At 40.0% G+C, this 25,055-nt stretch overlaps 3 protein-coding genes across 3 annotated transcripts; all 3 read right to left on the minus strand.

Annotated features, from left to right (window-relative positions):
- Positions 1-687: 687 nt before the first annotated feature.
- On the minus strand, positions 688-10,925 carry skap2 (src kinase associated phosphoprotein 2). Its single transcript, XM_078253130.1, has 13 exons — positions 10,795-10,925; positions 10,299-10,404; positions 10,136-10,161; positions 9,624-9,722; positions 8,771-8,851; positions 8,345-8,428; positions 8,083-8,207; positions 7,654-7,717; positions 7,401-7,523; positions 7,159-7,236; positions 5,289-5,413; positions 1,028-1,131; positions 688-914 (listed from the first exon to the last, which is right to left on the minus strand). The coding sequence occupies exons 1-12, from the start codon at positions 10,832-10,834 to the stop codon at positions 1,039-1,041; spliced, it is 1,044 nt and encodes a 347-aa protein (XP_078109256.1). The 5' UTR covers positions 10,835-10,925; the 3' UTR covers positions 688-914; positions 1,028-1,038.
- A 3,363-nt stretch (positions 10,926-14,288) lies between these two features.
- hoxa2b (homeobox A2b) lies at positions 14,289-15,801 on the minus strand. The gene is made up of 2 exons (XM_078251877.1): positions 15,450-15,801; positions 14,289-14,968 (listed from the first exon to the last, which is right to left on the minus strand). Exons 1-2 carry the CDS (start codon positions 15,799-15,801, stop codon positions 14,289-14,291), a joined length of 1,032 nt encoding a protein of 343 aa, XP_078108003.1.
- Positions 15,802-21,810: 6,009 nt separating this feature from the next.
- Positions 21,811-23,017, minus strand: hoxa9b (homeobox A9b). Its single transcript, XM_078251878.1, has 2 exons — positions 22,501-23,017; positions 21,811-22,049 (listed from the first exon to the last, which is right to left on the minus strand). The coding sequence occupies exons 1-2, from the start codon at positions 23,015-23,017 to the stop codon at positions 21,811-21,813; spliced, it is 756 nt and encodes a 251-aa protein (XP_078108004.1).
- Positions 23,018-25,055: the final 2,038 nt, after the last annotated feature.

Consider the following 25,055-nt stretch of genomic DNA (forward strand, 5'->3'; position numbering starts at 1 on the left):
TGAGAAAACCTTGACAAGGCCCCTTTTGTCCACAACACACCAAAAGGAGTGGATTACCCTGATAGATAAAAGTGTAGTACAACTTTGGTATTTCAGTGAGGAGGCTGTAAAAGGATATGTACAGTATGTATGTAACCTCAGAGGGATATGCCTAGCTAACGCCACCCCGCCTGCTGTCAAACAGCCCTTCAGAGGGTGATAAGCATCTCTGCTATCTGTGTGGGTGGCTGTCTTATTAGTGTACCTCAGGCGTTTCACTCAGGCACGCAGCACAGTCAACCATCTGCCACGCTGTGATCCTCTGCCCAGCAAAGTCTCTCAGGTGCCATCAAATAAGCCCAGTGTCCCTTTGATGCTCGGAACTAAAGTGCTGACCAGACAAATAAACTAATTTTTAAACAGAAATAAATATTTCTTAATTTATCCAGAGGGTTGTGTACACATATTTGGTGTGAACACAGGATTTGATATTGGCATTGGCCTGAAATTGTTAATGTTTCTTTCCTCCAGAAAACACAAACCTCCATCCAGAATGTGTGTCCCACAGCAACAAAAACTGGCATGTGGCATTTCGGTCACGAACATCTGTTACAGAGGTAGTAATCTATGACCTTTGAAGAGACTCTATTGCCACCTTGTGGCTTAAATCACAGGTTAAATATTGAAAAAATGCTCAGATACAACCAATATGTCTGAATCTTCTTTTAATCTTGCCATTTGCAATTACCAAATTTACCAAAAACAGTGCATGAAATGGTGCGGAAAAACTATATCTATCTTGGATAGGATATAAATATGAACAAGCAGTGCAACATGCATATAATGTAGAAATATACTTTCAAATATGTATTTCAGTCGTATGAAAATAGTTGCATCCAGTCATCAGTCTCTTGTGGATATAAGAGGGAATGATCCTGAAAACGACACATTTATTTAAATATAGTGGATTACCTCCAGTTATATATTTTGATATTCAAACAAGTGGAAGAAACTTGTTCAGTGCAGTCACGAGGTCTGAGCAACTTACATGGGGTGTATTTATATAGCGTAAAGCTCCATCAGGAAATCTTTGGGGACGATTCCTACAATTCCATTCTTCTCTCCGACCCACCAGCCATAGTTCTGATACTCCTGGAAACAGGAAAAATTGGACCATTAAGATAATGATAAGAGTGTGTTGAGGTAACACATTTCCTCATATCTACATAACATTTCATTTAGATGACATTTTTATCCAAAGCGACTTCTAATAAGTGCTAGCTTCAAATAAGCCAAACTACAAAGTGCCACATGTAAGTGAAACATGCAAGTGCATTTGTATCTATTTTTTATAACCATCATCTTCTTAGCCAAGGTGCAGTGGTTTTAGCCTGCGGTGGAAATCTCTTTAATTCATGTAGTCATCAGTAAATATCACCATCAATCATCACACCACAAAGTTGAGGTATATCTTAAAATGTAAAATGTTGTCTGATGGGAAAGCTCCATATGTACAGAAAGCAGCTATGTTACTTTGGTGTCATTGAGACTGACAGTATGTTTAACAGATGAAGTCAGAATTAGCAAGGATATAGTCTGGATCAACAGAAGTACATTTCCAGGATAATTGCCTGGTACACGCCGGATGTCCCTCTGCTTTCACTTTCTGTGTATTCCCGTTCTCAAACTGTGTTCACTTTGGGAAACAACAACAAACATCGAGCTAGCAAGCTACACGGTGAAAATGGAAAACTTTGAAGAAAATTTGGATTGTGCAATAGGGCAGGCCTGCTTGGTTCTTTCGGGGAATGATTGTAAAGATTTACAAAGAATATTTTTACAGCATTTACTCTTTAACTGGGATGTTTTGGGAATGATTGGTGGGGATATGCTATGGACAAAGTACACACTGTGATACACTGGTAAGAGCAAATTATGTTTAACCATGCATGCAGATAATTCAAATAGCTCACATTACTGTATTGTGTGACCAGTTAACTTCATTTAATATCGTATGTGGGTTTTTTTTTTTTCTTAGTTTAAAGAAATGCAAACAACCCAGAGTTTTTTCTCCCATCCTAGAATGTATGTGTGGTGTAGCCAGACCTTACTCCGCAGCGCTGTGGAGATAGGTCTGGCAATGCGAGACTAGCAAGGATATGGTGCCCTGGTGGCATAGGTTTAGGACGCCAACTGTGACCCACAACATCCTCGGTTTGTGTCCGGTTGGGGACCTTAGCTGCATGTCATTCCCCATCTCTCCCCAGCCCTCATTCCCTGTCATCTCACGAATACTGGCTGCAAGCACTTTTCTTACCAGCATTACCTGTTAACTATTCACAAGATCTCTTCTGTTCACTCACTGTTTACTCCCACCTCCCAAACAACATCGACATCCCATCAACAATTCACATCTCTTGTTCCCTGTCCTGCCTTTCTACCCGCTGTCGGTTTTGAGACTGCACACACATCCCTCCGCTCCACACAAAAACCTCAGTGTGTGTAAAGCACATCACACATAAATCTGTCACAGCATGACAAGTAATAGCTCCAAATGGCTGTCAGCATGCAGAGATGTGAGGGGGATGCTGTGGGGAGAGATCTGAGACAAGAGGAGAATACCTCCCTCTCTCTCTCTCTCTCTCTCTGGCCAAGAGCCTGACCCCACATCAAAGTCTTCCCAGGGCATGAATCAGAACTGGAGATCACAATCTGACAAGGTTGAAGGAAGAGGAACCTGCACAATGTTTCAAATCTATGCCAAAACTCAGGGACGAGGAGGAACCACATCTGTGTCCAGTTATTCCCAGGAGAGAGTATTGAATGGTAGTGATCTTATGGTAGTATTAGACACAAAAACATTACAATAACAATAGTGATGGCTAGCATTGACCATTGTTTGGTGGATCATTCATCATGTCAGAAAAAAAGGTGCTTGACTTGCTTTCCATGTCAATTATTTATACACAGGACATGCATACAGTAAAAAGTAATTAGTACATCTAAATTATTAACAGCAAATTAAACATCACAAGAAACAAACATGATTAAAATGACATTGTACAAGCCCCTGAGGGGTAATATAGCAGATTGACATGAAGTGCGTGTAAGATGGTGCTAGACGGAGTGCGTGTGGGTGCACGTTATGACTTCCTGCAGCTAGCCTTTGAAAAACAGCAACACCTCATTGTGTAGTTCTGGCTGACAAATAAGTCCTACTTGAGTGAGTGTGGGACACAACATGAGAACATCTATACGGAGCTGTGGAAGACTAATATAGCACACACTGTGACTACACACACTTTAACACAAAACCGGATAAACTGTTCCATCATTTTATGACTTTGTCCAAATGAAACGCTCCACAGCTGATGCTTCAGCTTACAAGCACAAACTGTACAACGGTGATAAGGTGAAAAGATGTGCAGGCACGATAACGACAGCAGCAACATGTTTGCACAGCGTTTACTTTTTATCAACCCATCTAGCCACTTAAGTTAAGTGAAATGTTACATCCCTCGATTTGTTTTATGTGCTGTGACTTGGGGGGAGATCAAGGGGTGGTGCAGCATATCCGGATAACACACTCTCCCTCACTTCCAGTCAGGCCCTATAATCAACACCCAGGGTCCTGACTGGGGGGTCTCGCAGCTGTAACACTACAGCTATTTCTGGCCTGTGGAATGGGGGAGGGACACAGGGAAGAGGGAGAAAGGAGAATTGGGGGGGTCGACTGTCCCTTTAGCTGCAGCTGGCTGCTGCAGTCCAGACAGGTTTTATGGTCATTGCCCTCGCAGCAGGCCACAACCCCCAACACCAAGGTTTCAGCTAATGGCACTCCCAGTCTGAGTGAAAGGGCAACTTGATTCTTGGTCCTTTTCCACACGAAGAACGTGTCATAAACAGGCATTTGGCCAATGACCATTGATGGTGTCTGTCTGCTTTGTGCATTGGTTTCCTTCCATTAGTGCTAAATCAATTAATCAATTAGCTGGTCAGCAGTAGATTAACAATTTTGATTATCCATCATTAGCGTGAGTTGTTTTTTCGTTTTTTGGGTTTTTTTTTGCGTGTTTCTGCTCCTCAAATGTGAAAAATTGATGCCTGATTAGTCAGACAAAAAAAATCTAAACATGTCAACTCAGGCTCACTATTTTCTGACATTTTATAGACTATGCATTTAATCTATAAATCAGAAAAATAAACAGTAATTAATAAAAAAAAGAAAAAGAAATCTGTAGTTGCAGCCTACATCGTACGATCCTGGCTGAAAAAGAAATGTAATTATTAGTCTAAATTATAATTCAGGTTTTTACAAATAAATCATTTTTGGATCTCATCAGTCACATTTTTTAAGTCTTAATGGCGTTGAGGTGCCACTAGATGGCAGACTTGAATTTGGAAAGGCCAGTTGACAACAGCGCGTCTCAGTTGATTTCATGCACCATACAACCCAAACCAGACAGGAAATATAGCCAGTCTAGATGGTGCACATTTCACACCTTTTTTTCTTTTCTTTCTTTACACAAACCACAGGGTCGACATGCATCGGTAAAAATATACAATTCCTTGACTTATTACAGTGCAGTGTTCAAAAAAAAGCTTGTTAAATAAATTACATTAAAATCCAACTCGATATTCATATGAACCAGTTAAGCACAAAAGGGCTCCTGTTTAGTTACATAATAAAAGGTAAAGAACGGCCCCTCAGTCCTCAATAACTGGCACCCACGCCTAGCCGACAAGCCTCGGAAATTGTGCGTCCACGACACGTCCTCACCTGCTCTGAAACAGAGTGGTGGACTGAGCCTGGGTTTCCTGAGAACACACATTCCTATTTGGCGAGGTGAGAGAGACGTCTAAGAGGTGTGTGGGCTGAGTGCTGCTCACCGCCTGGCATGGCAGCAGCGTGCTGAAACAGTCCAGATGGAAGTGATGGAATGGCGCTGTGTGCCAGCTAAGCCCAGCCTCCGCCAGCAGCACTAGAACAGTTTCCGTTGTGACACAACTAATCCCCATCACAGTGCCAGAGAGGGAAACCTAGTCCCGTCTGCCTCTAACCATCAGCCGTCCACCTCCAGGCGGTGGGCCAGGTGCTGCCGGTAAAGGATATGAACAGTCGGTTTCTCTGAGGGCCGTGAAATAACTCACTTTAGGTGGTCTGACACCAGCAGAACCCCTTTAACTACAAACCTTGTCACATCACAGTTGGGTTTGAGCTCATCCTGGCTACCCATGCATCATGAAAACACTCAGCAAGGGACAAATCAATGTTTTACCTCTGACAAGGAGGGTTCTCCTAACCATACCTTGCTCAGGATATAGATGGCATCTCCACGGTTGAAGGACAACTCATCTGAGTGGTCCCCTGTACAGTCCCATAAGCCCTGGTAGAAGTTGGGGTAGTCTGTGTTCTTATCTCTGCTCTTATTAACTGGGTGGAAAAGGGGAAAGATACACAAAATATTTATTTTCTACTGAGAGTATAACACATTAAGTGTACAGGTCTGACACATAAGTGATCGTTTGTGTGCAGCAAAACCAACAGGAGGCAGTGGAGAGCCTAAAACCGAACTGAGGCAGACAGCAGCTGTGTGCCAAGTTAATACTAAATGCTAGGTTTTAAGTATGTAGTATGTTCACACTGGCAAAGAGACACAAATTACTCAAAACAGTGAGTATGCAAATTACAAAAACACTGATTTGAGTGTGCTGTTGATGGACGCTATTCTCCCACAACGGACAAAGACTAATTGTGGATGGAGGTAAAACAGCTCTAGGAACACCTCAAAAGACAAAATAACCATTATCTAGCTTAGTCTTTGTTGGGTTAAATTTTCAGTGTCAAAAGTTCTCTGGTTTTAGCTTCTCTATTGTGAGGGTTGTCTCTTTTTTATATCATTTTATCATATCATATCTCTTTAAAGTCTCTTTGGGTTTTGACTGTTGGTCAGACAAAACAAGACATTTGAGGACTTCAACTTGGACTTACAATTTTCTAAAATGTAGATAAAAATGATCAATCGGTAATCAAAATAATCGTTTCGTCTTAGCAGAGCACATCATTTTCTGTTTATATGAAATGATAAGTATGGTGATTTGTGTTTTACTAACTGCAAAAAACAGCACACTATAAATAGTACATTATAGAATGCTGTATACAATTAGTAAGTAGTGGGAGTAAGGACACAGCTAGTGTCTTAGCAGTTAGAGTTTCCAGCTCTCAGCCTAATTATTGATTTGAAGTGGGACCATTTCCTGTTTGTAGGCGACCCCCAATGTGTGCTAATGTGCGTAGAGCTAGAGATATATCGGTTGGCTGATACCATCACAGACATATTGGTATCGCCGTATTCGTTTTCGGCTATGCACCAATACGAAAACCTTTTTTAAAGAACATATGATGCAGAAAAAAAAGCTTGGGGTAATTTAGAAATGGTTTCATATACTGTATCTATTTATTTTATTTTTTATTTCTTCTTTCATCCACAACTGACTGATACTGAACATGATTTTAATTTAGCTATTTATTTTATTTTTATTTATTTTCTCAGTGTTCATTTCCAGAATTGGTTGACAATGTAATGCATTGCATGTATAATAATGAGAAATATTCTTTAATAAAGCAGAAAGCAGCCTTCTGAGTACCTTTGCATAGTGATAATCAGTGCAACATTAGGTACATAATCCACATAGAAGTAGTCTGTTTCCATTCCAGCTCAAAACGTCACTATATCGGCCACATATTGGTAATCCGTGAATCTTTCCCCTCTAAAATCAATATTGGTCTCAAAAAGCCCAATATCAGTCAAGCCCTAGTTGTGGGTATGTTTACATAGATACAGTAGATGGAGATAGATAGCATGCTATTTCTGCACTTGCAGAACTTTAATACGTCACTTATTGTAAAAAGGAAGTTGGCCAATTAGGCCAACAGTTATTTCCAGCATTGTGTTAACTGTCAGTTGCAAATGTTCACAGAAACTTCCTTTGTAAATGTCACTTCTTCTCAACTGTGGCTTAGAAAGTTAAGTTTGCTCACAGCACAAAAAAACGATTAAGTGACAGAATGTTAATTTGTTGATCACAGTCCCATCCTTTCTTACCATCTTCTAATCCAAAAACTAAATACACCACTCACATCCATGCAGTCCAAACACTAATTTTGGTAATGTGTACCTGAAGCAGCAGGAGGAGCAGCTTTGCTGGCTGGTTCCACCTTTGGAGGAGGCTTTGCTGGAGTGGGCATGTCATCCTCTGGAGAAATAAGATATTGATGGATTGGTGTGTAATAATTTAAAAGCTATGCTCCTCTGTATACGTTGCAGGCAGAGAAATATGCAATAACTGAAAATGTTCCAAGTTTTCATGTTCTGTAAGACAACACAGATCGTCACAGTGATACAAAGCATGGATCGGACCTGGGAGCTCTTCATAGATGTCTTCGTCGATCGGCTCAGAGTCGGCTGTATCTTCTATAGCTCCAACGTCATCGTACACTTCCTGTTCCTCCTCTTCATCTTCTGGGATGATGCCCGTCATATCTACAAACAGGGGAACATAGAGCATTTGATTTTACACACACACACACACACACACACACACACACACACACACACACACACACACACACACACACTTAAAAGCATTATGATGAGTTCTTATGTTTCAAACCTCTCAAAACAAAGTCTATCTGTTTCACCCACTCCTCCGCCTCTTTCACCGATGACGCACAAAACTGTGATGAAAGAGGAAAGAAATGAAAACTGCCATCAGTGCAATGTTCAGTTCTACATATATTAATTAACATAAACAAATAATACTGCATTTATGCATAGTAAAATGTTCCACATGGAAGAGCCTGAATGTTAGAAACACTCATTTCAACGTTTTAAATATGCGTGTCAGATTGAGCCATTGCAAAGGCAGCAGTGTAAAATGAATGAATAGTTTTTTTTAAATAACGACTTAATGAAGTGCATGTACACACATTCCGTGCCAAGTTTTTAACATGGCACATCTCAAGTCCACATTTGTTTTTCAATTAGGAAGTATACACTTAGAACAGCAGTGACTCAAATCATCACCATGAGACGAGCGTACCTGATAGACTCGCTTGTCTGGAGCCGTAATTTCAAAGCAACAGTCTTTCTTTGAGTCTTTCCGTAAAGTGCTGTTCATTTTGACAGTGTACCCGTCGATACTGAACTCCCCCTTCTGCTGCTTGTCTGGTTAGAGGAAATTAAAACTTCATCATTAATGGTTCAGATACAACAACAGCAGAATGTCAAATATCCATCCACTTTGATTTTCTCAAACAGTATGTGATTCATAATTGAGTGGGATGATATGTGTGAAAAAGTACCTCTCTCACTGCCATAATAGTAGAATGTGTGATGATTAAGAGCGCACCATCTCTTCTGCCATTCGGTGCCAAAAAAACTGTGATCTGTGGAGGGAAAACCAACAATAATCTCAAACTGTAAGAGATAGATCATTTTCTGGTTTATTTATTTAGAGGGCAATTAGAGCTGTGTTTTGCAAAAGAAATTGAAAATTCCAATGGGAGTTTGGGTGGTATAGCATGTGATATCCTATTTGTAGGTGGAGCTGTCATTTTTGTCTTTATACAGAAAACAAATCCAGCTTTTTGTTCACATGGATGTTTTGCCTGAAGAGGTCCTTGTAGGTCAAAACACAACATCAATATTTTTTTGGAGCTTGCAAATGTAAGTCTGCGACATCCTCTCCATTAAAACATGTATATTTATCTTATCAGCAGAGCACTCGCCCTTTCTGCGCTTCTCAAGGTATCCCGCTTTAAAGACAGACGTCAGGTCCTGAGCTGCCACAGGTGGGGACTGCTGGGCACCTGGAGAACAGTTGAGGAAACCCATTATCCTTTCAAAGTGTTTTTAATATGCAAAAGTGAAAATTACATTTGTTTTTAAAATCTTAAAAGATAAACATCTGGGTTTCTGACTAACGTCATGTATTCTTCACATATGTTTATCATGCATTTGTTTGACTGATCCACGGAGGCTCCACTAAGCAATGTTTTGCCTCTCACTGGAGGAGATTCCCCTTGCAGCGTGCAACTTCAATGCAAATGTTCAACTGCTGTGTCAAAGTTGCTTTGTGTGAAAGAGCAGCCATAAAACTGGCAGCTGCTTGAAGACCATAAACCCCAGACCACTAATAGCCATTTCACAAGCATTTCCCTGATACTCTGTTTATAAAAGTAAACACAAAATCTTAAATATTGCCATGATGGGGCATACGGGGTTAAAGCTACCGTACAGTATATTGAGGCATGTTGTTTCTCAAACTACAAACCATGGCAGTAATGTTCAGTCCCCAGACTGTGGCTGAGAGCAATAAAGCATGCTCTAGCTGTCAAAGGGGTGGGGTGAAAGAGGTGGTGGGAGAAGCAGTTGTGCCCCCAAATTGCTTCCCAAGTATGTTGCCAAGCTACAGTTGGAATGTCTCCCTCATTGTGCCACTCAAAGTCACTTTCTCTAAGGAGCAGACCCAACGATTTCTAGCCTGCACTTTCATGACAAGATGCAATTTCCAATACTTTAATCCACAGTTAGCAGTTAGCAAGTCAACTTGTGGATGTCTGCTAAGTGCTTGTGGCTTACCTTCGCAAGCCTCTTCATCCTTGTCTGTGCGCTCTGACTGCAGCGATCCTGCATCATTGTTGCTGTCAACTTCCTCCTCATCATCCTCCTCATCTCCACCTATGAGTAAACAGAAAGTGCTGTGTAGTAATGGTACATGTGATATTTTTACACAGTGGTTTCCAACCTGTTGTGCGTATCTACGAGGTGCAAGCATTTCATTTGACGAGTGATTTTCCCTTGTCACACTGTTTGGAGAAGTTTTAAAAGCACAATACAGTATTTTACCTAAAAAAAAAGAACAAATAACAGAGAAAAGTCTGAAAAGAATTGTGTATCAAAATTGATCTTATATTCTGAGTTGGTAAACATCATTTTTGAAAATGAGAATACATTTCAATGGGTGTATCATGATATAATTCAACTCATCTTGTGACCCCTTAGATTCATGTTGTGACCTCTTGTGTGGGTCCCGACCCTCAGGTTGGGAACCACATGGATATAAAATTGTGTGGCCCCAGTGTAACACTCACTTCTGTCCTTGAAATCTTGTGGGAAACTGTTGGGGAGACAGTAAATGGATGTTAACAATTTTCACATTTTGCATTAGAATCTTTAAATATTCACTTAAGTGACACATTTATAACCAAACTCCAAAACACAGGGAACTCTGATTTACTATGCAAACAGACATACCCCAATTTGACCTCTTTAATCCGTTTGATGAAGGCTTCCCTCTTCTCCTTTGCCTTTTTGCTTAGATTTTCTCCCTTTAATCCATCACAGAGGAAATATTCTAGGTCTAAAAATCAAACAAAAAATACCAGGTAAATCCTTCATACAATCTGATATCACTTACTGATTGTGGTGTTTTATCTTGCCAGTTAAACGGCCCAGTACTGCTGGAGATCATATTACATAAGTACAACACAGCAGTTTGCAGCTTTGACGTCAAACCGCGCATTGTTTGATACTCATAAGCATGTAAGAATTAGCAGCAATGGTGTGTTGACAAGATGCAACTGGACTAAAGTAGGTTTTCTGACTAAAACCTTTAGACATCCATATTGAGCTTGCGCTTCCTCTTTTACTAAACGGTGTCTTTTAAGCTGGGTTTTGTGACACAAGCCCTCAATGAACACGAAAAACCGCCCACTGTGTGCAAATAAACATTCATATATGAAGGTTTTACCTGAAATGAGCGTCGTTAACTCCTCGGGAATCGGACGCATTGTTGTCAGAGTTTAGTTCCTGAGAGCGGTGGCCAGTCCGGCGGGGCAAAACACTTCACACGATACGGAAGCAGCAATGAGTTTACGGACACGGAAGTTAATCTGCTAATTATTTATAACTGACCACACGGTTCCGCTGCAGAAAAAACACTGAAACCTGCCTGTTGTTCAACATCCATTCCACACTGACTTTTATTGGCCTATCAGCTTTTGTGATTGTATATAGTTTTTGACTGCTACTGATGACGGGGAGTTGATGCTTTAATGGAGCAACGGGTCTTTACAGACTAATAAAGTCAGCGGATAACGCATGATCATATTTTTGATTGATTCCACATAATATTTCTCTGGCACTTAAGTCTGTGACTGACTCACTGGACACGTTAGGAGTGTCTTACAATGATGCAAGCACTTTGGGTTTATGAATATGTCAACATTGTAAATCTAAACAGGGGCCATTAATAGTCGAGAAGGCAATTATATAAAACTGTTCTGCTGGTTTTCTGCGCCAGGTTTTTTTTTTTCGTCTTTGAACAACAGTGTTTGAATGAGCCTGCACTGGTTTATTCCTAAATCACGTTTGTAAGTTAATCAGTTTCTATTGTACAGTCAATGACAGACAAATTTTTCCTTCCTTATCTGATGCAAGAGTAAATCCTCCTAAACAACTCATCTCTAACATCAAGTCAAACCTGTGCCTCCCGGTGTATTCAGTGAAAGCAGCTAGTCATATTGTTTATAAATGTGTCAATCATTCATAGTCATCGTTTGACAAGCAGAATTCCCCAATCCAGGTTTAAAGACATGCCTTTGAACTGTATAGCTTGTTATTGTGGAGAAATGAGACCGAAATGTCAGTGCAGCTCTGGAGGGGCTGTCTGAAGACCTTCAGCTTTTTCTTCTGCTGCAGGTGGTGGACAGTGTTTGTCAGTGTTGCCAGACACACAGACTCTCCCCCAGAAATACTTTATTTACTCCAGTTTCAGTCCAGCAGCTTCAGGAAGACTTTAACATCCAAACAATATCTAATCTTCTTATTTGTCTTTTTGTTTTGTCTCTTTGTGTCAGAGAGGAAAATAGCCTATATGTTTTGATGATTGAGATCCGACAGTGATGCATATCTTTGTGTTATATCATGTGTTAACATGTTTCAGAATCATCCTGAGAAAAAGAGCACTACCAGTCCTTTAGATCTTTGGGTAATTGATAAAATCACATTCCTCACGTCTTAATGCAAAATTAAACCTCAGATCATATTCTGCATGAATGTTATTGTTTCCGCATTCATATTCTGATTGCAGAATATGAGCCACAAACCCTCTGCAGTCATTCAAAACCTGACCCCCTCCTGACCTGGCAGTAGTTCCTCCCAGCTTGGAGAGGAGAGGAGAGCCAGCTTGACCTTTGACCTGTGTGTTTGGTGTGTGTGTGTGTGTGTGTGTGTGTGTGTGTGTGTGTGTGTGTGTGTGTGTGTGTGTGTGTGTGTGTGTGTGTGTGTGTGTGTGTGTGGAGGGAGGGACCTGCATAGTGAAGTGTTGTATCTAGTTTCCCATACATTTTCATCTACTTTTCTTTCAAACTCACTGCACATTGACCAAGCTGCTCAAAGTCACCAAACTCATTCATACAACCATACATAATAAAGAAATTAAATAATTCAAAGTCTGAATATGTAATGATTAAATATGCACATTGTCATGGTGAAACCTGTGGATGTAGGAAAAAAGATACAACATGATGTATGTTTTATTTTGGGCATTCATTTTGAATGTTATCACTCCATTGAATGAGCATTATCAGTCAAATAAACTAGCAGAGTGTGCTAAGGAATAAGTGGCCTGGCCTTTATAAATAATAACTATGAGATGTAGGCCTATTTGTGCTTAGTCTAGCCTGTAGACACTGTATACACTGACACTCTTACTATTTTAAATGAGCTCAGTGGCTTCAGCACCAAACCAAATCTGACCAAAATCCTCCCCTCTGCATCCTGGGCTTTAGACTTCTCCTATCTATTTTCAATTGATCACAATTAGTCATCATAGTCAGCAAATCTTAGTAATAGTAGTTCACCACCTCACTTTGTTTTTGCTATGAGGCTCTTAGTCCAACCTGCACAATCCTGAGCTACAGATCCTATAGCTATATACACTGATTCATGTTGCCTGCAGACACTGGTCAGAATAATTGATCAGCGTGATAGTTAATGTTGTGATTCCTGGAACAATCTCTGGCTTTCCATCGACCATTTCCCACTAAACATTTAATAACAGTATCCTAATAAAGACACAGTGACCACGGCTGTTATGTGTGCGCTTTAACGAGCAGAGGCTCAACTGGTCGGTGTGAAGAATTCCTTCTGCAGTAAACAGGGACTTAGTCCAGATTAACATACATTTACCTTCATTAAAACAATTTACTATAAACAAATAGAATAGATACATTCTGTCTTATGTCGGCTGCTTTGAATTAACTTTATATTTTTAAATCATACAAAGTTTTGGCTTTGTAAGGCGCGATTCTAAATTCAAAAATATTGTATTACACTGCAGATCGGGCTATAAACAAGCCCCCTCAGTGCTGTGAGTTTTATAGGCAATAAAATGTAATTACAGAGCCAAGAAAAGTCATAGCTTTTGGCCTGGGACTCCTAGCAGGCAATTCTCACTGCAAATGTTCTTTTTCTGGGTTTGAACACGCGGAGGTAATGAATCGGCTTTTTTCTCCAGGTCAGATAAATCACTGAGGTCTGTACCAGAAGCATGGTCACGTCAAAAAAAAAGAAAACGTTCAACTAAACCTATGAAAATAAAGATTTGAAACAAACTGGGATGCAACTATATATAATTTTACATTTATATCACTTTTTTACAAATGTATTTGTATCTCATAGTGCTCTGTGTTCACTATATTTGGCTAATTTAAATGAAAGTTTTGGGGAAGTTTGAGATTATATAATCAATAGTCTTTATACTACAAGAACATGTTAACTTAGACTATAATTTAAAAAAAGTATCCTGTGGCGTTTAAATTAAACCGTTTATATTATCTTGATTTGAATACTGTGAGAAACGACATTCAGCATTATGAATTATGCATGAGCATAATTCATTTTTCTTGTGGCCAATATTCTCATATATACGTAGGCTATTTTTTATGTTTTATCGTATAGGCCTAAAATCAATGAGCTCTCAAAACTTTCTTACTGTGAAATAAGACAATAGCGCTGCTGATTCCCATCAATATAAAGTTTTATTTCAAGAAAATTATTCTGCTCAGTTATAGTCGAAATCCATATAAAAATAAACTCTCCTCTCGCAGCCCAATGGAAGAAACTGCCATACAGACTAAATAGTACTTTTTTGTTTTTGCTTTAACTTACCTTATTTGTGAGATCTATTAAAACTGAGCATATAAACTGAACACAAGTGTCTGAATTCAAATAAAACATCGTTCAATGGCTCAAGTTTTGCAGGTCGATTGTTGTGAGTGTTTCTGAGAAAAGGTCAAAAGTTTCGGATGATAAAGACAGGGGACTTTGTGCCGAATCTGACAAACTTGGTGAGAAAGAGGAGGAAGATGAGAAAACTTGGAAATCCTGCAAAGAGACGTCCAGGCCCGGGGAATTATCATTGTCCGGGCCTATTGTTGACACGCAGATAGGAACAGTGGGTGCCGGGTTAGGAAAATGTTTCAGATTTTTCTCATAGCTGTTCAATGGCGTGACAGCCGGGCTTTGGTTCTCCCCATTGTGCCCGTTCGGACAATGTTGTGAAGTTAAGGTATTTTGGTGGAAATACCTCTCCCTCTCCAGGAGCGTCCCGGCTGCGCTGCTGTCCGCCGCCTGCTCTAACTCGTCCTCCGGCCCGTTGTCCAGGCACGCGTATATCCCCTCACTGTCCCGGTTCTCCTTGCAGTGGGTCTGCCTCTTGTGCTTCATCCTCCTGTTCTGAAACCACACTTTCACCTGCTTCTCTGTTAAATCCAGCAAAGCAGCTATTTCCACTCGCCTCGGTCTGCACAGGTATTTGTTATAATGAAACTCCTTCTCCAGCTCCAGAAGTTGGGTGTTGGTATACGCGGTCCTCAACCTCCGGGATGCCCCTCCACCGCCAACACCAACCTCTGGCCCCTCTGGTGAACCTAAAAAAAATAAACCAAAGATTTTATTTATTTTAATTAGAGAAAAGCAGGCGAAAAATAAAACAGCAACACAGTTGTGTATGTATGGCTATGTGGAGAAAAAACAAGCTCTATGGGGTGAAACTTGTGGCAAGCCAGCACCGGGACTGGGAAGATTTATGGGCCCCAGGCAGAATATGATGGGTCTGCGTGGACAGGACAGGACAGAGGGTGAAGATTAATGAACATGCCAGCTGCTGGCCCGCGTAAGAATAATCTATCACTCTCCATTACTGTCAAACATTAACACTCTTACACTGCATCACAAGTCAGTGCGTTACTTGATGAGATTAAGCATGCTTAAATCAAAATCCTCTACTGGCTTAAAGGGACGCCCACGTTGCACAAGGCCCGGGATGCAGCTTCTTGCTGAGGGGAATCCTCAGACAATGAGGAGCCTTTTACATGGAGGTTATTAATCATCATGTCTTGCCTTGGGGGGAGAAGTAGAGTGGAGAGGAGTCAGTCGTTGTTGCAGCAGCAGCAGCAGCATCAGCCTGGTTTCTCTTGATGCTTTTCTTCTCCTTCATCCACGGGTACTCGGGTAGGGATGCAGCCTGCAGCGGCTGCTTTGAGTGGCTGTGGCGTGGGTGGATTCCCGGGTTAAGGCCGGGGATGGTCTGCTCAAAAGGAGGAGGAATCACTGTCGACTGTGAAAGCTCCGAGCTCTTGATTGATGAACTTTGAAATGCATCACCGACAGGGTTAGTGAGAGATGTCAGGCACTCAGCGAGCGACGGCTGGCTGTTGATAAAACCACTTTCTCGCCCAAATTCGTAATTCATCTCCTCCTCCTTGTGTTGAAATTTCGCTGAGTTTTAGGTTGATTCAGATTAATAAGCAGTTTATTGTCATAAACTACTAAACTCGTTATAGTCGTATGGAGACCTGTATGCCATAAACTATTGCTTTCATGAGGACATGGTTGGAATTAGACCGTGCTGCTTGTCACATGATTGCATCTGCCCAATGACAATTTGGGGTTTTTATCAAAAGAAGCCACTGTCCCCTGTGATTGATCGAGAAAGTCGGAGGAGTAACGCCTCATTCCTGGGGTAGGGTGGCTTTATTTACACATTTTTTGGGGTCAGTATGTTCACCACTGCCCGCCCCCAAAAACCGTGCCTTCTTTGCGCCTCAACGCAGTTTGCCGTACGAGTACACGCGAGTTGTGGTAGGCTACGTTGTGTGTGTGTGTGTGTGTGTGTGTGTGTGTGTGTTGTTCATTTATTTGTAGCGTGGCACTCCACAAATCATTTCAGCAGTCACATTTGCGTTTCATAATGCTGCGAAGCCCATAGTCGTTATCAGTGCCAAGGCGTTAATCTTGTTAGTTTCTTGAAGGTTTTCTTGGAGAGGAAAAGCTGCACCAGACATCCAACAACATGCCCACCCCTCCCCCAATACACACCGCAGGGGAGAGAGAGAGAGAGAGAGAGAGAGAGAGAGAGAGAGAGAGAGAGATGATTTCAATGTGATTTTGAGTTCAACAGATCAGATCAGATTTAGCGTAATTTGATCTAAGCGTTCCAAAAGGCTACATTTTGTCATTAAAAGGAACTTTATCATTGAAGTCATTATAGGAAATCTACTGGAAAAAACGCAATATTTTGTGTCATGTAAGAAAGCAGTTGGGTTATTTAACAGGCATTTGTCATCACCATTTCACAGTTTATAGCTCCCTGTCCCACATTCAATTTCATTTATTTTATTTCACATAGGGATAATGTTGACCTAAGCCATCATCCTTACATCTCAGCATTATTGGTTATAACATAGCGGATAGTAGAAATGATTTGCCACTTTAGTGTGAGGCAGAGGAAAGGTGGCTGTTTATTGCTCAGGCTCTAAACAAAGAGCCCTGGTAGCCTGTGTGTGATCAATCTTTCTCGCCAAAAGGTCTGACAGCTCACTACCCTAAGAACACATTTACGCCATCTAACACTCCCTTAGATCATATATGACCAGGAAGAGGACAACCACTCTCTAGGTAGGCTGTAGGAGAAGTTTTCAATATAGCAATCTAGGGATTTCTTATGAAGCACGGATGAGACGCACGGCCATTACGCACAAAGGCGTTTTGCTTACTCGCTCGATATTAAATCAGAAATCCATCTAAAGACGAAACTCTGTCGCTTTTTCGTTTTCAAAAAGGACTATACAGGCACAGAAAAAAAACGAGGAGAGGGATGCACTTGGTTAGTAGTATAGAAACGAAGGGAGCAGATTTTACATAGGATGAATTATTTGCTGAGGTGAGTGGGTGTTGGCATTGAGCAGAACTCCATTCAGTCTCATACCTTCCTCTGTGTCAGATAACAAGTCTTTTTCTGGCCTGTTCGGTTTCTAATATAATTCGTTTTTACCACATTTCTTTGGAATGTCAGATATTACTTTGTCTAACTGTTTTTGGACTTTTTATTTATTTATAAGGATGTACTCTGAATATACAGATCTTGTGAACGAATAATATACTTATATAGCCTATCATATTAGGCTATAATATAACTGAAGATAACTGATAAATTACTGACTTTGAAATTAATTGAATTTACTTTAAATTTAACCGAATTCCTTTTGTGTGTAGCTCATTGTTTTAAGCAAAACTGCTGCAAATTATTATCTAAACTAACCACATTCATTTCTTATTTCTTCTTATTTGATGTGCAAATAAATTGTGTTTCATAGACAGCTGGCCATAGATTTAAATGACACAGGTGTAGAAACAGAACAATGATACAAAGAGAACAAAGAGCTTTCTGAAAAAAAAAAAAAATCTACAATACTTAACAGAACCTGAACACTGGATTCTGTCACTTGGACATATTGAACATTATATATTGCAACAATTTCGATTTAAGTCTGCTGTTCCTGTTCGGAGCTGTGCAGACAAAAAGCTAGATTTGGCTGCTTGTTGACCGGATGTACACAGACGACGGTGTCTCGAGGAGCGGCGCGTTTCCCGTCTGTTCTGACAACATGAGACATATGGGAAGCATGCAGGCCAAACCTGCGACCACTATTCCGTTTGTTTTTTGTTAAATTTTTTTTTTTTTAAGAAAAAATATTTCAATTCCTATTTATAGCCTATACTGTGTCGTGGAATATTTCCATTTATGGTGAGTGTGATGCAAATGTTTACCCAGAACAATAAAAAAAATATTTTTTTAAACATTTACCAAATGTGCATCTGCTTTTTTGTGTGTGTAAAAGTTGGTAAATGTAATTGCAATTATATGTGTATTATACATTTAGTACACATTCTGCACAAGCGAGGTTATGCAATATTTTGAAATTATGTTAAATATTTATTTGTAAAAATGTTTATTGCATGTTGTGTCCGACATTAACGCTGCATTAAATCCATATATCACAATATATCCTGGTGTGTGTGTGTGTGTGTGTGTGTGTGTGTCTGTGTGTCTGTGTGTGTGTGTCTGTGTGTGTGTCTGTGTGTTTTTTTAACCTGTAGTAGGTAAATACGTGGAGAAACGTACACATTGTGTGTGTGTGTGTGTGTGTGTGTGTGTGTGTGTGTGGTTCCTAGAAAAACACGCCGACATGTGCAGAAATATCGTGATAACATCACAGATACGGTCATTCTGGATCATTCAGGATCATAGCAAAGGAACGAAAGTGACCCATACAACACACCTTTTAAAGAGACAACCAGCCTTCGATTAAAGTGTCCCTGCTCAGTTGCCCTGTAAATGAAGGCAAACATGGATATGAACACGGTTTAAGGAATAAGCAAATTCCAAATTGGTGTGAGATTGACAAAATAATAATTTAATATGTAATAATAGTACTAGCAGGAAAATGCATTGGGGATTGTAAACTGATAAGGAAGCTCTCTAGAAAGCAAACTCCAAACTCAAAAAGTCTGTTTCTCTTGAAAACTGCATTAATCTGAGGTGTTCTCAGTATAGCTGGTTACAGAGGTCAATCATTTTCAAGAAAGTATCTGCACAAATGTTTAACCCTATCTAATAACACACACATACATATCACAGAAATAACCTCACAATCCACATGCCCTTTCATCCAGAACACCAGATTATTGGCATTAAGGATAAGTGGAACACACTCCCATGTGCTCATTACTTTACTCCCCTGAACTTCTCCTCCAAAGTTCACTTGTGGCCTCCTCTGTCACCAGGTGTCATGAGGTTTGATGTATAGGGGTCACGAGAGGTCACCGCAAACAGCATCCAGCTACTTTCTGTTTTCCTGCAGCATGGCTCCTCTAAGGGACGTTTGCATGGAGGATATCATCCACATGTTCATGGGGGATCAGAATACCATCTACGCACACTAGTGACTGAAGAGACTTTACTGAAGGTGTACTATATAATATATAGTGTAATGCCACTATTTTTTCATGCTTATCTTTACAGTTTTCCCAAAAAGGAATAAGAGAGTTAATGAGCTGCATGTGGGTGACCTTTGGGGGTGAGGGAGGGGGGAAAGGGTGAGGTTGAGGGGGGTGTTGGGGGAAACCAGGAAGGGAGGAAAGGTTTTGGGGTATCTCTCACTTCATGGGACCTCAAGTTCATCACTCAGTTGGGGTCCAGTGAGGTCCAGTCCGGTTCCTGGAAAAAAAGAGAAAAAGAATAAAAGGCCTAACCCCGATTTTGCACACCCAGTGCACATCCAGTCTGCACACTGTATGCATACGTTTAAAGAGCATACCTTTTTTGTTATATGATCTATCTATCTATCTATCTATCTATCTATCTATCTATCTATCTATCTATCTATCTATCTATCTATCTATCTATCTATCTGATGATATGCCAAATTATCTGTATGCATATGTGCTCACACATACACATATGTTCACATATTTGATTATTTATTTATTCCATGGATATGTATTATATATTTGCCTTTTTATATTAATATGTTATAGGTATTCTTCTAAACTTCTCAAAAGCATAGAGTGGAGTCACTTGATAAACTAGCTTAATACAATAAAAAGTAAAGGAACCCGTGACCAAACAGAACCCCAATTAAATTAAATAAGGATCTTAGAGCAATTTATGCCATGGATAACCAAAAAATGAAACTGAACACGCAGCAAGATTAGATTTTTTACGACGAAAACGGTGCAGATCTGTCATAAATGGGGAGTGGTCTTGATGTGCCATGTACGCATCATCTAGTTTGAACATTGTTCTTCAGATGAGCTGCTGCCTCCACCTGCTGGCGGTCCGAGCACAGCAGCACTCAGATCAGCACGGAGCTCTGACAACATCATCAGGACACGTGTTTGTCCTAGTTTTAGTAGTTTCCACTTTTTCACCAAATAAAGTAAAATAAAGTGATGTATGTTGTGTAAGTTATTTGGAAACTATGTATGTATGTGTGTGTGTGTGTGTGTGTGTGTGTGTGTGTGTGTGTGTGTGTGTGTGTGTGTGTTTTTCAGGCCTATCCTACAACAATATCACATATTTGACTGTTTGCCCGAGCCTCATTTGAAATGCTGCTTTACTGCTGTCACATAGCCTCTACATGCTTTGCTGTTTTCGCACCTTATAAACAGTTGAGGCTATGATCGTGGTTTATTGCAGGAGGGCATCTAGTGTAGTTCAGAGGCCGAACATGTTCTATGTAATAAAGTAAGTATAGTGCATAATACATTGACTACATGTTGCGATTCAGACAATAATTAAGTGCAAAATAATCTACAAATACTGAACTTTCGTTGTTGCTTTGATTTACTCTCACTCACTCTTTCGTGACTTTCTATTGTTTCTAAATTGTTGCATCGCTGCGTGTTGTTGGGTTGGCTCCTCGATACTGCAGATTCCATTTCTGTAAAGGGTTTTTAATCGAAGGATCCAAGAATATTCAAAGATAATTCATGTGTTTTTCATCTTTATATTCCATATTTGGTTAAACAGGATGCTCTTTAAGGGACTCTTTAAAAATCAAAAGGTATTGACCATGTTACAATCAAATTCAGATCCCGCTCTCATTTCCACAGTAATATTATTGTAATATATAAATACTATTATTTAACGTAAATTCATGCCAGCAAGGTTGAAAAAATAAATAAATTCTGGACAGGCCTCAGGGTTTTCCGCTATGGCTTAGAGTAATTGGGTTGTTGCGCCATAAAGCCCAGTGGTTACAAGTATAAAAGTGTACTATTTAAATATTTTTTTCCTGAAATAAAAACAATTCAATTCCTTTTAAAAGACAGAATGAAAATTCTAATTTTGTAGAAATAGTTTTGAAATGTTAAAGGCGAGAGAAGTAAATTGTAAAAGGTAGTATTACTTTAATTCTTTATGTATGTGTATGTTTGTTAAAATGTGTTAGAAATACGAGATGGGTTTTAATAATAAGCAAAATAATAAGAAATGAATAAGCCATACTAATCTTCTCATGTACTATACAAACTACTCTTTATTTTGGATGAAACCAGGAACGACGAGGTATCTGAAGTGTGCACAAATGGATCAAAACCCAAAACGGTTATAAAAAACAAAAGACATCTAGATTACAAAAACAATAACTTAACAATGCAAATTTTTAGCTGAAAACATTCAGGTAGTCAAGGATCATTCCATGCAAATAACAAATGACACAGTCAACTATTTCTGTGCGCCAAATACAACACATTACACTTTGTCCTTTCACAAACAGTAAACACTGGATAAGAAAAAAAACATCCAGCATGGTTTTAACAATACAAACTTTACAACAACATGTGTAACAGGCCAGGAATATTAAAGCCAGACACCCCCCCTCCTCCCCCCTCTAATTCACCATCAGTCCAAAACCAGTTAACTGTCTCTCCGCCGGTCTTTGTTTTCTTTCTTCATCTTCATCCTGCGGTTCTGAAACCAGATTTTCACCTGTCTCTCGGTCAAACTCAGGACTCTTGCTACTTCGTATCTACGATCCCGGGGAAGGTACATGTTAAACAGAAACTCCTTTTCCAGTTCGAGGATTTGATGCTTTGTATATGGACAACGCTTTTTTCTGGTGGGCTTTGCGTGAAGCCAGTTGGATGATGGGTTATCTGGAAACAGTGGGGGGTCAAAACCATGACACAGGAGAGTTAATGGACTCAAAAACAGGACTGCTCTATTGACTTTACAGTTTGGGAAGGACATGCTACTCCTGGCAAGATTGTATATTTATATAGGAATTATTTGTGGTGTATGTTTATTCTGCACTTAGAAATTTGAGGATTGACGATAACAAATACCTTGTGAAATGTTGTAATTATGCAGTGAAGTGTGTCAATTACTTTGAAGACTGTGCATATCTCAATTCACAGAAGATCATGTCACTGAGCCATACGACTATCTCTCAGAGCATAAATACTATTTGCTATTCAAATGTTATGCCCATTTTTATACTAAATCAAGCCTGTGGCATCCAAATCCTCAAACCATTAATGCCATTTTCATCGATCTAAATGAGTCCATAAAGTGACCGGAAGAAAATGAAAACACGGCATTGCTTACTTGCATCTATCTCCCTCTTGTTCTCTGCTGACGGACTCTCTTCGTTGGCTTTAGACGTGGATGTGGTTTCGCAGGAAATCTCCGCAAGGGACGCACCGTTTTCAATGTCAGACAAAAGAGGTGTGTGCGTCTCCAAAGTTGTACATTCAGCACTCCCAATCAGAGGCTCGGGTTTTATCTCATAATGCATGGCTGTCGATGGTAAGCCCGTCAAACACAAGGACGCAGAGACCGGATCCAACGCCCAGGAGCGCGTAAACATGCCATCGCTGTCCCCGCTCGTGTAATGGTGATGTATATAGGTCGGAGTGGCTGTGTTCGGAGGGTGGGACGAGATGGGACTCCAAGATCCACCAAAAATAGAAGATTTCGCCTGCAAAGTGCAAGATTCCTGTCCGCCATATTCGGTGAGCATCGCCTGCTCCACCCCTGCAGCTGACGAGTACCTCGGTGCCATATCTTCATGCTCGGGAAGAACAGGCGACTCAACATAATAACTTGTTCCCAACGCCGACATTGCAAAAAATGCAAAAGCAAAAAATAAAATATAGGCTATATAACGCAGTACAGTCTTGCAATGTTCAGAAAAAACAGATTCATGGCATATAATGTGCTGCTTTCCTGCACCAGCTAGGGGCTCAATGCGTCCAGTAAGTTGAACCTTTGGATAGGGCGCCCCAAACACGTGACCGTGGGACAGAACAATAAAAAATAAATCAGCCTGCTGCTCAACTAAATGGCCACCATTTTCCCCACCATATTTTTATAGCAAGTCTCCGCGCCTTTATTGGGAAATATTTCGTTTTATAAGCAATAAACGTTATGATTTTCGTCAAGAGATCTTATGTTGGTGTAATCGAGTTGTGATAGGAGCGGGGGTGTCAGGGGAATGACTTTAAAGCCTCCATTTGTAAAATCACAAAACAACGTCCATTAGAAAGTTGTGCCTAATGGGATTATTCATTCTCTAAAATGTAAAACTTGTATTCATGTAATGGCCTCCATTTATAATTAAACCTTTGACTTTGGTGAGATATGTCTGGTTATTGTTAGTGGCTGGGATATAAAACATTTTCAAGACTTTTTAAATTAAATAAAATAAGCATAAATGTGTTTAAAGCATCATTGGAGTTTACAATATAAAAACATATTAAAGGACAGTTTCCAAGATGCGCATCGCTGTGTCTGCAGGGATCTGGGTCTACTTTGAAGGCAATCTAAAAGGGAAGGCAATCTGAAAGTGGGGTGAGGTTATTTGGGTGCTATATAACAGTCCTTTTTTATCACGGGCAATTGGGGTGTTTTTCTTAAGGTTACAACCTGGCTGTCTAAGCTAAATATCACCAATAAAGCTCAGCCTTTGTGTCCTTTCTCTGGCGAAAGCAGACGCATCCGGCACTTCCTACGGCGAGGCAACTGGCAGACTGCAATGATCATAACCGAGGCCTTGTCTGTCCTTTTCTCCTCTCCTGGACATATACAAGCCTTAATCATTTCATTCCCCAGCCTGCATCTTTACTTCCGGCTGATCACACAGAGATGTTCTAAATCCTTTGTAGATGTCTTAAATTATAGACATGGTGAAAACTTTGTATCTCTAAGATTAAAAATCACCACGTCCAGATACATACATCAGAATGCAGCTTAATTATCAAAACCCACAAGATAAAAAAATCATAGAAAGAGTTCCTTTTAGGCACAACAATGAAAAAAAACATGCACTTTTCTGAATAATAATGATATGTGTTTGCAGCAGTCTGCACCAAACGATTAATACATTCGAACAATAATTAATAGCGATTCAATTTTCATGATGCGACGAGTTTTACTGAGGTAATCAAGGCAGTTTCGTGTTGCGGGAGAAAAATAAAAGCCCAACAACATGAGACTACCTAAACCACTCAACAGCACGCTGTCATCTTCTGAGATGTCTGTTAGAATGATTTTTTGGGGTTTTTAAGTGTGGGCAGTATGTAGTTTCTCAGTATAACATATCTACTTGGAAGCATTTTAGAAATCTGTAGAGGCGCAAAAGACAATGCTCAGACAGATTTTATTCATCATCTGATGTGTGCCGCAATTCTCAAATTGATTTGGACTGTTAAAGTCCAGGCGTTGGTGAACTTTAAAATCAAGCATGCTATAATTTGAAAGAATAATTAGTGCTTTTGCACAAGCCCCCACTTATTCACAATTAAAAATTATGTTGAAATTATATATTATAATAATAATAATAATAATAATAATAATAATGAGGAACATAAACACTGTTTCTCCACTCGTTGTGTGGTTTACATTTAAGTCTGAGGACAAAAAGCAATGAAGTATGCACCGCCGCCAGACATCTAAAGGCCTAAACCCCCCCCACTATTGTAATAATATTTACTGTGCACAGAGCGAACCCTGTCCAAAACACAAAGGCATTAGCACCATGCACTGTACCAGTGCCAACTTTAAGATTTAAACACCGCGCAGCTCCTAGTCTGTCCTTCTGAATGAAATAAGAAGTCTGCAGTTGCAGGGATGGTTTTATTAATTTGACCAGCAAAATGTGC

Source organism: Sander vitreus, chromosome 6 (genome assembly GCF_031162955.1).
Source record: "Sander vitreus isolate 19-12246 chromosome 6, sanVit1, whole genome shotgun sequence".
Lineage (NCBI taxonomy): Eukaryota > Metazoa > Chordata > Actinopteri > Perciformes > Percidae > Sander > Sander vitreus.

Excerpts from the sequence above, each read along its gene's own strand:
- hoxa9b (XM_078251878.1), bottom strand. The coding sequence starts at position 23,017 with ATGTCGGCGTTGGGAACAAGTTATTATGTTGAGTCGCCTGTTCTTCCC. Across the intron at positions 22,050-22,500 it reads CAAGAGGGAGATAGATGCAA|ATAACCCATCATCCAACTGG; the intron begins GTAAGCAATGCC and ends CACTGTTTCCAG.
- hoxa2b (XM_078251877.1), bottom strand. The coding sequence starts at position 15,801 with ATGAATTACGAATTTGGGCGAGAAAGTGGTTTTATCAACAGCCAGCCG. Across the intron at positions 14,969-15,449 it reads ACTCTACTTCTCCCCCCAAG|AGGGGCCAGAGGTTGGTGTT; the intron begins GCAAGACATGAT and ends TAGGTTCACCAG.
- skap2 (XM_078253130.1), bottom strand. The coding sequence starts at position 10,834 with ATGCGTCCGATTCCCGAGGAGTTAACGACGCTCATTTCAG. Across the intron at positions 7,237-7,400 it reads CATCTATGAAGAGCTCCCAG|AGGATGACATGCCCACTCCA; the intron begins GTCCGATCCATG and ends TTATTTCTCCAG. Across the intron at positions 5,414-7,158 it reads TGCTCCTCCTGCTGCTTCAG|TTAATAAGAGCAGAGATAAG; the intron begins GTACACATTACC and ends TTTTCCACCCAG.